Raw genomic sequence first — 12,436 nt, forward strand, 5'->3', positions numbered from 1 at the left:
GAAGTGTGTTTGTGCAGGAGTGCGTCGGATCTCGGGGAATGTCTGCTGTGGGCTGAAGGACAGGGTAACGCTTGTGTTCCTCAAGACTACGAGAGCCACACTTTCCTCAGTCAACACGCACAGATCCGCACTGTTCTGGCCATCACTTCTTGTCTATGCCAGTCTTAAACACATCGCCACCCACTGGAAGACTTCAGCGACTACATGAATTTGATCATTTGCATGTCAGGTTTGGGGTTGTGCATTACAGTTTTTCTCAGTCGCTTAGGTGCATTTCTCAAATCATCCTTAATATTTTCAAAGAAGTATGTGCGTTCTCAAAACAACTTGTACAAACAGCACCACACACTGGATTACCTGCAAAAGCCTGTAACTTCTTCAAAATCAATAGTTCATCTCTCAAAAGTAAGTATTTATGTCAATGAACACATGAAGTTCTTGTGTCATTGTTCACAAACAAGATAGTCAAAATAGTTGTTCACAAAAAAGATAGTCATGTTGTCAATAAAACACTGCACTCTGTTAGTATTACCTGATGTAAACTTTGGCAACAGTTTGGATGACAGCTACTGTATTGAAATGTGCAAAGATGCGCTTCTTCTGTTCGAAAAGTACAAATTTACACACTACTGTTCGTGAGTTATTGATTGAAATTTGAGACTGGATAGGATTCAGTTCTATTCAGGTCTAACAATTTTTTTAACAATATTATTGTGATATAAAAAAGAAAAAGAAATAGGGGCACAAATTTGAAAATACAACATTAGAAAGGCAAACACACGTCAGGCATTACTTTGCTTTTGAAAGAACTGTATATATGCTTGGCAATTGAAGGTTCGTGAGATGCAACTTTGAACTATTTCAGAGAACTGGTTTCTCATTGTTTGATCTACATTCTCTTCATTAGTGAAAGTCAAGATTTACCTGCACGATTCATCAATTCATGGCACATTTACTAAAAGTCTAATAGAAATGTGTAGAAAATATGCTTGACAGTTTATGATAACTAGATCAACCATTTTGCATTTAATAACTAATGACTAGATGTTTTGAGGTGTAAGACTATTGCACAGAGAAATATTTAATATATTTTTAGCAACATGGCATTAGCAACTGATAATGTTGGAAACAGCAGACAATTGTACATAATCAATTGCATGGATGTACTAAAGCAATCGCAACTTGATCAAAATAATGAGAAACTGCTTTTATGATGTGCACAAGTGACTAGATGACGTGGAGGTTGAACAAGTAGTTTTGAGAATTTCATTTCTGATCTGATAAATGCACCAAAGCGACTGAGAAAAACTGTAATGAACAGAAATTTAAAAGCATGATGCTGTTCAAATATGTCTGTAATATATGTAAATTATGTAAAAAGTATTTTGTAAATAAAATCTACGTTAGAAAATCTTTCAGTCTACCATCTTTGGACTACATGACAAGATGCACTAAAGAGTGTTACACATGCAAATCATGTCTCAGCTTTAAATCACGTTACAAATCAACCAATAATTAAGGCATTAGCAAGACATGCAAATGACAAAGAGGCGTCGCATATGCAAAATAGCCTACAAAATACTGTAATCCCAACTAAATATTTGAGGGAATTCAAAGTTAGATAGATAGATAGATAGATAGATAGATAGATAGATAGATAGATAGATAGATAGACAGACAGACGGACGGACGGACGGACGGACGGACGGACGGACGGACGGACGGACGGACGGACGGACGGACGGACGGACGGACGGACGGACGGACGGACGGACGGACGGACGGACGGACGGACGGACGGACGGACGGACGGACAGACAGACAGACAGACAGACAGACAGACAGACAGATAGATAGATAGATAGATAGATAGATAGATAGATAGATAGATAGATAGATAGATAGATAGATAGATAGATAGATAGATTGATAGATAGATAGATAGACAGATAGATAGATAGATAGATAGACAGACAGATATATACAGACAGACAGACAAATAGATAGACATATAGATAGATAGATAGACAGACAGGCAGATAGACAGAAAGATAGATAGACAGACAGACAGATATATAGACATATAGATAGATAGATAGACATACTGTATATATAGACAAACAGATAGATAGACATACTGTATAGACAGACAGACAGACAGACAGACAGACAGACAGATAGATAGATAGATAGATATACATATATAGAGATAGATATACATATAGATAGATAGACATATATATACAGACAAATAGATAGATGGATAGATAGATAGATAGATAGACTGATAGATATAGATAAATAGACATATATAGAGATAGATATACATATAGATAGATAGACATTTATATAGACAGACAGATAGATAGACATACTGTATATATAGACAGATAGACAAATAGATAGATAGATAGAAAGATAGATGGATAGACAAACAGATAGATAGAAAGATAGATAGATAGACATATATAGACAGACAAATAGATAGATAGATAGAAAGATAGATAGACAGACTGATAGATATAGATAGATAGACATATATAGAGATAGATATACATATATAGACAGAAAGAAAGATAGAAAGATGAATAGATAGACAGACAGACAGATAGACATATATAAAAGTTCAATAATCTTGAAGCACCATCAAGCTCCTATATGACATATGCTAATATAAGAGGAGCTCCTGCACCCATGAGTATTAATAAATCTGCACACAGTGCCAGACGGATCAGGGGATTCAAACACACACCATAATGAGCCCTAATGAAAACAAACACACCAGATGAGAAATTAAACTAGTCTAAACCACCCAGAAAAGTCTCTCACAATTACATTAACTATCTATTGATTCAAACTCGACGAGGATTGAGCTCATTTATGCAAATCCAGTCCTGCGTGTTAAAATGAGCTGATTTTTAATTTGCTCAGACTCAAATCTCTGTTTGAGCAGGTGTGTGTGCCATTAACATGAAAACACAGGGCGCATGCTTTCGAAATAATTGTTCCCTGTATCCCATTATCCTTGTTTTGTCTCAGTTAATGGATCCATTCTGAAGGAAGTTAACCACCCGCCGCGCGCAAACGACTCTTCAATACGGGTGAAATGTAGTGCATTAAAATATCCTACCTATAGATTTAACCTTTTTCATTAATCTTAACATATAGGGTTTATTTACAGCAAATCACATTTGATAAACACTAATTTCCTCCCAGGATCTTTCGAGGACCACCAGTCATGTTCGCACCTCGTTAACACCGCCATTACATTTGCTTTACATTCACTGATTGTTGATTTACATTTGCGACTAAATAGCAGCTCTTTATGGCTGTTGACCGAGGACTTTGGGCCAACATCATATAAACCGGTGCCAGTCCGGCAGAGCTTCAGTTAGTCCAGTTCCAGACACCAAACACCGTCTCTGAGGATTTCATCATCATGTTGCCTGCATTGATCTGGATCTCCGTGATGATGGGACTCGCCATCAGCAGACCGTCTCTCAAATACCTGGAAAACCACTTTACAGTGCAGAACGAGTCTGAAGAAGTGCGCTCCGAGGCGATTAAGAGGCTTTTGGAGGTGTTTGGGATGGAGGATCCTCCTGCTGCACTGGTTCGGGGACACAAACAGCCTCCCCAGTACATGCTGGACCTGTACAACACCATCGCAGATGTGGACGGGGTCACCAAGGACCCCTCGCTCCTGGAGGGAAACACGGTCCGAAGCTTCTTCGATAAACGTAAGATACTTTCTTTTTTCTTTTTTCATTTGAAGTGGGACATTGGACTTAAAAAAGAACTTTTGGGATGAAAAGTGTTGGAGAGCAGTTGTCGTCTTCTCACAACGCGCTCACTCTTAAAATGATGAGTTGTTTCAACCCATGTTAGGGTCATATATTGACAAACTCAACCGTTGGGTTAAAAAATGTAAGAGATTAAGACAACCGTCGCATTTAAACATTAAAAAATTACCAACTTTTGGGTTTCTTTCTTTTTTTTTCTTCTTTTTTTTTTTTACAATGAAACCAACCATTGGGTTTAATAAATAAATAAATAAATAAATAAATAAACCAACCAACCGTTCCGTTGTATTTAAAATGGTAAAAAATAATAATAAAATTAATCCAACCATTGGGTTTAAAAAAATTAGAAAATTTACATCAACGGTTGGGTTTGTCGATACGTGACCCAAACATGGGTTGAAACAACCGAGTTTTCGAATACAAGTGCAATTGTACAAAACAATAGTAGTAGCCTAACTGATTACATGTAATCCGGATTACTTAATCCAAAAATCAATTATTTGTAATTAGATTTGTTACATTTTAAAATACTAGTTATTGTTTTTATGATTACATGGTTACACGTTATTCTCACAATGGCATTAAATTATTCAGAATTCAGTTATTCTCCCTACTACAAGCAGGTAAAAAAATAAAATATGTATTTTTAGAGTTTTATTTTAACATTATTTTAATTTAATTGTTTTTCTGAATTAATTACTTATAATGGCATTTCATTAAATTACTAACCCTGACATAATGTAACATTTAACGCACTTCATGTTGTTGATAACAATAATTAAACATATTTTCTTTCTATATGTCTTTTTATATCAATATGGTACAAGATTATCCTATTCAAATCAATGTGATAAACAAGTTGTCAAAAGTAATTTAAACGTAATCTAAAAGTAGACAGATTTTATTACCTTAAATGTGTAACATAAAGGATTAAGCTGTAATATTTTTCATGTAATTTGGAATTAGTAGCCAACTACAATTCGTAAGTTTTGAGAAAGGCTCATTAACCAATATTGATCAGCCATCCTAAATTTCAAGTTGTTGTTGTTGTTGTTGTTGTTTCAGGGGTGATAATAGTTACATCCCTCAGTGTAAAAATGTACGTGTCGTTTCACATCATGAACTCTGTCCATCTCTCTTTAGTGCACAGTGAGCATGTGGAGTTTCTCTTCAACATGTCCACAGTGTCCAAGAGTGAGAAGATCCTGACGGCCGAGCTTCATCTGTTCAAGCTCAGACCTCAAGCGTCTCTCTCCTTCAACAGACATCACTTCTGTCAGGTACGCTCCTCATTTACACACCCGAGGAAAACAACCAAGTGAGTTCTTCTGGTTAATCATTGGAGTGGTACTTTTTTTCAGGTCAGTGTCTATCAGGTTCTCGACAGTAGTAAAAAGAACATCTCACAAGGGAAGAAGCTGCTCTCATCCAGACTGGTTCCCATCCATTCCTCCGGCTGGGAGGTTTTCACCATCACTCAAGCCGTAAGTAGGCTCTGAACAAAAATGAGGGATTTGCATGTACAACTTTTGTTTCAATCTGACTGAATGCATTCATGTGATCGGGTTGATGTGCGTTTATATGTCTTTTATATGTCATCTTCAAATCGGAATATATTTTTTGACATGCACGAATATAGTTTCCCACTGTTTGCGCATAATAACTAGCCTGGATGCCAGGCAAACTTAGCCCCGCCCACAACATTTGGGGGGGGGGGGGGGATTTCGGTCTGGACTTGATCCATTGTGAAGCAAGTATGCCCGAACCAAAACTGTTCGGACCAATCAAATTGTCAGGGCGGGCTTTATACGATGATGGACTGATGATCAACAGTAACGTAATCATCCACGTCACCAAAGAGCGCTTGGGTCGAATTCGTTTACAACAAAGAATGGCTTCCGCTGGAGAATTTAGACGTGTAGGTTCAGCTATCGCTTCTGTTATAGATGTAGACAGCGCATTCATTTTTACGTTCTTCCTACGGGATTCGGCAAAAGTTTAGAAGAAGTGATGAAAATGAAAACCCTGTGGTCATTGTTGTTTCTCCTTTGGTCGCTCTCATGGAGGACCAAGTGAAAGAAGCAACCGAAATGGGCATCATGGTGATGCAACTCTGCAAAAGTAAATATCACGTCATTTAATAAAAACGTCATTTACTCCGTTGCTCTGATTGGTTGTAGGTCTATTCAATTGAGGGCAGAGGCCTTTTCTTTCCTGGTTTGGTTGAAGCACACCCCATAATCACATCCCAATGGAGCAGTAACAGACTCACATTCTGACTAGAATCTGAGTATGATGACGTCAGGCTACGACGCTACATTATAACCATTCTACATTGGTTCTTTATTTGTTTTAAACAGCAAACTTAATATTTATCCATTTCTGGTCGTAATTTGGAGACTATGACAAATTAACTGTTGTGCCTTGCTGTTTATATTTATCACGGAGTAAAACTGCCCAAAACCAGTCGTCTGTGGATGAGAGTCTGAAACAAGGTCTGGTGACGTTGTCCTGCTCCACTTCACAGACGCTGAGTGAAAGGAGAATTTAGGAATGACGGGACACTCATTTATACGACACTTTATTCAACAGGAATAACAGCTCTTTCCGCGAGTCATACGGCATTACGTTTTACTGGATGACACGTTAAACTGAGGTCCTGACTCTCTGTGGTCATTAAAAATTCCAAATTTCTAATTTGATAAATTTGCCCAGTGGCCTCTGTCCATCATGGCCTCCTAATCATCCCCATATACTGATTGGCTTCATCACTCTGTCTCCTCTCCACGAGTAAGCTGGTGTGTGTGTGTGTGTGTGTGGAGGGCGTTCTGGCGCACTATGGCTGCCGTTGCATCATCCAGGTGATGCTGCACATTAGTGGTGGTTGAGGAGATTCCCCCTTCAATGTAAAGCGCTTCGAGTTCCCAGAAAGGCGATATATAAATGTAACGAATTATTATTATTATATCGCTATTTCTACGTCTTTGCACATGCGCAATCCTTTCAATTTCGGTTTTCAATCCGATCAAGTGTTTACATGTCGTCTCGATCGGATTGGAAAAGGAATAAACCACCTTTTTCAATCGGATCGAAATTTAATTCTGATCGAGCTCAATCGGATCGATTAAGGCATTTACATGAAGGCTTTTCAGTCCCATTGAGCCGTCAATCCGATTACTAACGGATTATTTGGTTGCATGTAAACCTAATCTCAGGTTTTTGTTTGACCGGTAGCTGAATATGTTTTAGAACAGGCCCAAAGAGTTGCTTGCGCAAATACATTGACTAACTACATTTCTGTTTATTCAATCCAATTCACATTTATTTATATAGCGCTTTTCACAATACACATCATTTCAAAGCAGCTTTGCAGAAAATGCATGAGTCCTCATTACAATTTAGAGTGATATGTTATCAGAGGTAATTGTAAAGTTTTGCATTTCAGAAATGTACATATACAAAACCACAGTTAGCTTAAAATGTATTAATTTTGCTCAATGTAATAATTGTATCTGGAAGGTGCGCTCTTGGACGTCAGATGAGGGCAGTAATCTGGGGGTCCTGGTCTCGGTGAGGACTCTGGCAGGTCTTCAGATGGACCTGAAAAGCGTGCGTTTCGCATCAGACCGTCATCATCATCACAGCAAACAGCCCATGCTGGTCCTGTTCACCGACGACAGCAGGCGGGCGGCTCTCGAGACTCCGAAAGGTTGGACATATGCATCTCTTTATCATCTCAACTGTCCTCTTAGACTCCTGCTTCTCATATACAGTATCTCTACACAAAACAGCACTGTATAGATTCAAATAAATACATTTCAAGACATGTTGCTTTTAGCGCTTATTCAAACCAGGGATTTGGGGTCTGTGGGAAAAGTTACAGTAACAGGTAAATGATTAAAAAAAATAGTGATATAGTAAATAAGATATAGTATATTATTCAATTATAAAATATTTAGTAAATAATAAAACATAAACTTGATTAATTTATTAAAATAAAAATAGTTGAAATAACATATAAAAATATGTTAACAATAAAAAATAAACAATACTTTAATAAATAAAATAATACAGTACAGTACTATAGAGAGTATAAAAAACATGTAGTAATGCAATAGAGACACTGTTATTATACTTAACTAAAACATAATTCCATTACTTGAAATACAATAAACATTAGCTGAATTTTTTTATATAAATATACATATTTACCTATATAACATATATAGACTTTTTTTTTTAAATGTCCATGTAAACATTTCATAGACAAAATTGCTGAAACTTTAGCTACAATTAAAATGGAAAATAAAAAAATTAGTATCTCGATGCTAAAATAACACTGAATAGAAATTATTTTACACATTTATATTATTATTGTTTTTGGGATGGATTGGGAACATACTTTTAATTAGTAGTAATATGGAAAATTTAGTTTAAAAAAATAAATGCATCATAAAATGTATTACTAGTTAACAATATATATATATATATATATATATATATATATATATATATATATATATATATATATATATATATATATATATATTCAGTAACACTGAAGTGACTTAAACTGCAATTCATCAACTGGCCACTAGAGACCGGTTCCAAAAGAGAGTCAATCTCATAGACCCCCCATGTTAAAATGCCCAACTTTACAGCAGAAAAAACATGTTTACAGCCTGTTACAAGAATTGGTTTTGTTCTATATAGATGATTTAACCCTTCATGTCAAGTATTTGGGGGGGGGGTTTATAACTCATCTGTTTAAATTAATTAATTTAATTAATTAATTAAGGGCGTGGCCACTTGAGTGACAGGTGGATTGCCGCTTATGTCACTACTAGCCGTTTATCTGCTTTCTGTTAGCGTCACGTCACGTCACCTCTGCTAATCTGCCAATCTTCCCTGTCTTTACTGTTGATGCCTAAATTCTGATGATAACTTGTGTATTAGAGAAGAAATAAAACAACCACACACCTTTTAGAAGTGCATGGCTGACTCTATTTTAAAGTTGACCACTGCATATTTTTTATTTGTGCATATTTTTTTTCCTCTGCCAAGATGGCGACGGCCGGCTCCGCCCACTTTTGGCTTCAAAAATGCTCTTCAGAAACCTACGGGTGACGTCACGGACACTACGTCCATATTTTTTTACAGTCTACGGTTCTAACCTGCACTCCTCTTTCTCTTCAGGTTCAGATGATTCTCCCGTTGGAGCAAGTCTCCCGTTTCCCAGCCTCCCTCTCCCCGCGGCGGCCCGTCGAAGCGCTCGATCCGCAGACTCTGACGACAGCGCAGAGAAGATGCCGTGTCAGCGTCTGCCTCTCTACGTGGACTTCGAGGAGATCGGCTGGTCGGGGTGGATCGTGTCTCCGCGCGGATACAACGCTTATCACTGCAAAGGCTCCTGTCCGTTTCCCCTGGGTCAGAACATGAGGCCGACCAACCACGCCACGGTCCAGTCCATCATCAACGCCCTCAAACTGACCAGAGGCATCGAGACGCCCTGCTGCGTCCCGGACAAACTCTTCAGCATCAACCTGCTGTACTTCGACGACGACGAGAACGTGGTGCTAAAGCAGTACGATGATATGGTGGCGGGAAGCTGCGGCTGTCACTGAGAAACATCATTCTTCACCATTCAAAACTGTTGAGGATTGCCAGCAGTGTTTAAACTGGACTTTTGTGTCAGGGTGAAATTGTAAAAATATGTAAATAGACATGAAATTTTAATATATGGAGGAGATTGAGTCGGTCACTTGTAAAAGATGTAAATTTTGTATATTGCATGTTGTGAACTATTATAAAGTCTAAATAAATTCTTACACAAAAATGATGGACGGGGATGATTTTTATTGTTATTCTTGTCATATATTTCAAATACAAACACCTTTAAAAGGAAGATAAACAAAGCATAACATTGCGGCTGTCCCTGAGAAACAAACCTGCCAATAAATTCCCAGCAAGCACTTTTGTGTTTTAAAGACGTCTAATAACCGTCCAAACACAGCTTTGACCTCTAGGCTAGAACAAGGCAAAATTTGGCCTGTCAGTGAAAATGTACTAGACGTGCAAACCATAGCCCAAGAATAGACTAGTCATCAATTAGATAAAGAAATTAAACGAAACACCTTGTAATCACTGTTTACTCTGCTTACATGATCTCACAAGTTATTTTGGCAAGAACTACATGTAGGCCTAACCAAATTCAAGGTTATTTTGGCTATAAAGTGGGTTACTCATAGCAGGACTATATCGGGTCTATAGTTAAAGGGATAGTTCACCCAAAAATGAAAATTCTGTCAGTAATTACTCTCCCTCATGTTGTTCAACCTCGTAAGACCTTCGTTCATCTTCAGAACACAAATTAAGATATTTTTGATGAAATCTGAGAGCTGGATCACTCCTCCATAGGCTTCTAAGGGATTGAAACTTGTTCCCCGAAAAGTTATTAAAGACATCGTTAAAATAGTCCAAGTGACTACAGTGTCTCAATCTTAAGTTTATCAAACGACGAGAATACTTTTTGTGCGCAAAAACAAACAAAAATAACGACTTTATTGCAACTATTCATTTCCTTCGGGCCTCGAGTCAGTTCACTAGTGTAACAGCGCAGCGCTTCTGTGTTGTACGTCCCACGTAGGCTCACTATTGGCCGACGCTGGTCATGTGTGTGATGCGTGTGACGTACAACACAGAAGTCGTTATTTTTGTTTTTTTGCGCACAAAAAGTATTCTCGTCGCTTGATAAACTTAAGATTGAGACACTGTAGTCACTTGGACTATTTTAACGATGTCTTTAATAACTTTTCGAGGTCGGCAAGTTCAATCCCTGAAGAAGCCTATGGAGGAGTGATCCAGCTCTCAGATTTAATCAACAATATCTTAATTTGTGTTCTGAAGATGAACGAAGGTCTTACGGGGTTGGAACAACATGAGGGAGAGTAATTACTGACAGAACTTTCATTATTGGGTGAACTATCCCTTTAACCTAGATGGTGAAATGATGGATATTGCTTGCTGGGTTGCCAGCAGTGTTTATGCTGTGAATCTGGACTGGACTTTTGTGCAAGGATAAAATTGTAAAATATCTAAATAGACATGAAATTTTAATATATGGAGGAGCTTGAGTCGGTCACTTGTAAAATATGTAAATTTGTATATTGCATGTTGTGAACGATTATAAAGTCTAAATAAATTATTTTCAAAAGTAATGGACAAAGTTTTATTTCTGTGGTTCGTGCCATATATTCAAAGCATAACATTTTTCTGATGTAACATGCAGTAACTTTGCTCTGTTATATACGGCATCTGATCTGTCCATGTGTCTTCCCATGGGATCATATAGGAAAAGGGCCAACAAAAGCAACAGGTGACAGGTATGAGCCGATCACCTCCTATAGAGTGAAAGTAAAAGAGACAGAGAGAGAGAAAGAGAGAAAAACAAGGGGTAAGAAGTAAAACAGCTGCAGGGCTTCAAGAGGATCAACTGATACCGTTCAGCTTTTGTGCCAACCAATTAAACTCACAATGGTCAACTAGTGCACGAATGCTTGCATATTTAATGCCATAATTGAGATGCATATTAACACAATACACCAGGCTGCTTTTCACGAGATCTCTAGTCAAAATACTTTATCAGGAAGATTACTGAAACCAGGAAGAAAGAGGTGAATCTAATGCCTGGGTCACTGAGTCAGAAAAAAGTCAAATATAAACTTAGTATAGAATATATTGCTTAACTGTCTCACACACACACACACACACACACACACACACACACACACACACACACACACACACACACACACACACACACACACACACACACACACACACACACACACACACACACACATGTAGTGTTTCCATGTTTTATGGGGACTTTCTAAACCTACCCATCACAGAAAACGTTCTGCATTTTTACATTTTCAAAAAACATCACTTAGAATGATTTATAAGCTGTTTTCCTCATGGGGACCAAAAAATGTCCCCACACAAACAAGGATGTCAGATATTGCCATCCTTATGGGGACATTTTGTCCCCATAATGTAGGGTTTACCAGGCCACACACACACACACACACACAGACACACACACACACACACACACACACACACACACCAAACCCATCACACCAAACTTTCTGCATTTTTACATTTTCAAAAAACCTTTAATTACTTATTTTTATACCAGATTTACAAATGAGGACGTCCCTATAGGGAGGTTTTTGGAGATTTTGGTCACTTCTGGGTACAAATGTGTCCCCAAAATATAGTTAAGGAGACACAAACACACAGACACACACACAATATTACTGTTTTTACTTTATTTTTGCTCAAATAAATACCAGCAAGATTACTTTTTATGGGTTAAACAGAGTAAAAAAAAACAGGTCCTAGTAAAACAAAGTCAGGTTTTCAGTTTTTGCTCTGTGTGAATCAGTCAGTAATCTGACGCTGTTAACCCTGCTCTCTGTTTGACCGACAGCACGCATTCATGTCAGAGAGAGACCGCCATTCATGGCAGCTAAATGATGAAATACTGCCATTATAAAAGAACTAAAGGCCGACACCTGATCTGCCGTGTCTCACTGAGGCCTTTTGTGCCAGTATTTCATATCTGAAAT

General features: G+C 37.8%; 2 protein-coding genes across 4 annotated transcripts in view; both read left to right on the forward strand.

Annotated features, from left to right (window-relative positions):
• The window catches only part of pnhd (pinhead), a 17,948-nt gene extending 16,537 nt beyond the window's left edge, over positions 1 to 1,411 (forward strand). For 2 of the 3 annotated variants that reach the window (XM_077221780.1, XM_077221781.1), the window contains exon 10: positions 18 to 324. In XM_077221780.1, the coding sequence (XP_077077895.1) occupies positions 18 to 168 (151 nt within the window). In that variant the 3' untranslated portion in view covers positions 169 to 324. Of the gene's footprint in view, positions 1 to 17 lie in introns of all 3 variants that reach the window. The other variant, XM_077221779.1, reaches the window with a different exon arrangement.
• Positions 1,412 to 3,296: 1,885 nt separating this feature from the next.
• On the forward strand, positions 3,297 to 9,639 carry admp (anti-dorsalizing morphogenic protein). Its single transcript, XM_077222178.1, has 5 exons — positions 3,297 to 3,740; positions 4,947 to 5,083; positions 5,165 to 5,287; positions 7,323 to 7,512; positions 9,000 to 9,639. The coding sequence occupies exons 1-5, from the start codon at positions 3,440 to 3,442 to the stop codon at positions 9,425 to 9,427; spliced, it is 1,179 nt and encodes a 392-aa protein (XP_077078293.1). The 5' UTR covers positions 3,297 to 3,439; the 3' UTR covers positions 9,428 to 9,639.
• The last annotated feature ends 2,797 nt before the right edge of the window (positions 9,640 to 12,436 follow it).

The sequence above is a fragment of the Siphateles boraxobius genome, unplaced genomic scaffold (assembly GCF_051911475.1).
Source record: "Siphateles boraxobius isolate OS27281-9 unplaced genomic scaffold, OSU_SipBor_1 86, whole genome shotgun sequence".
NCBI classification, from domain to species: Eukaryota; Metazoa; Chordata; class Actinopteri; order Cypriniformes; family Leuciscidae; genus Siphateles; species Siphateles boraxobius.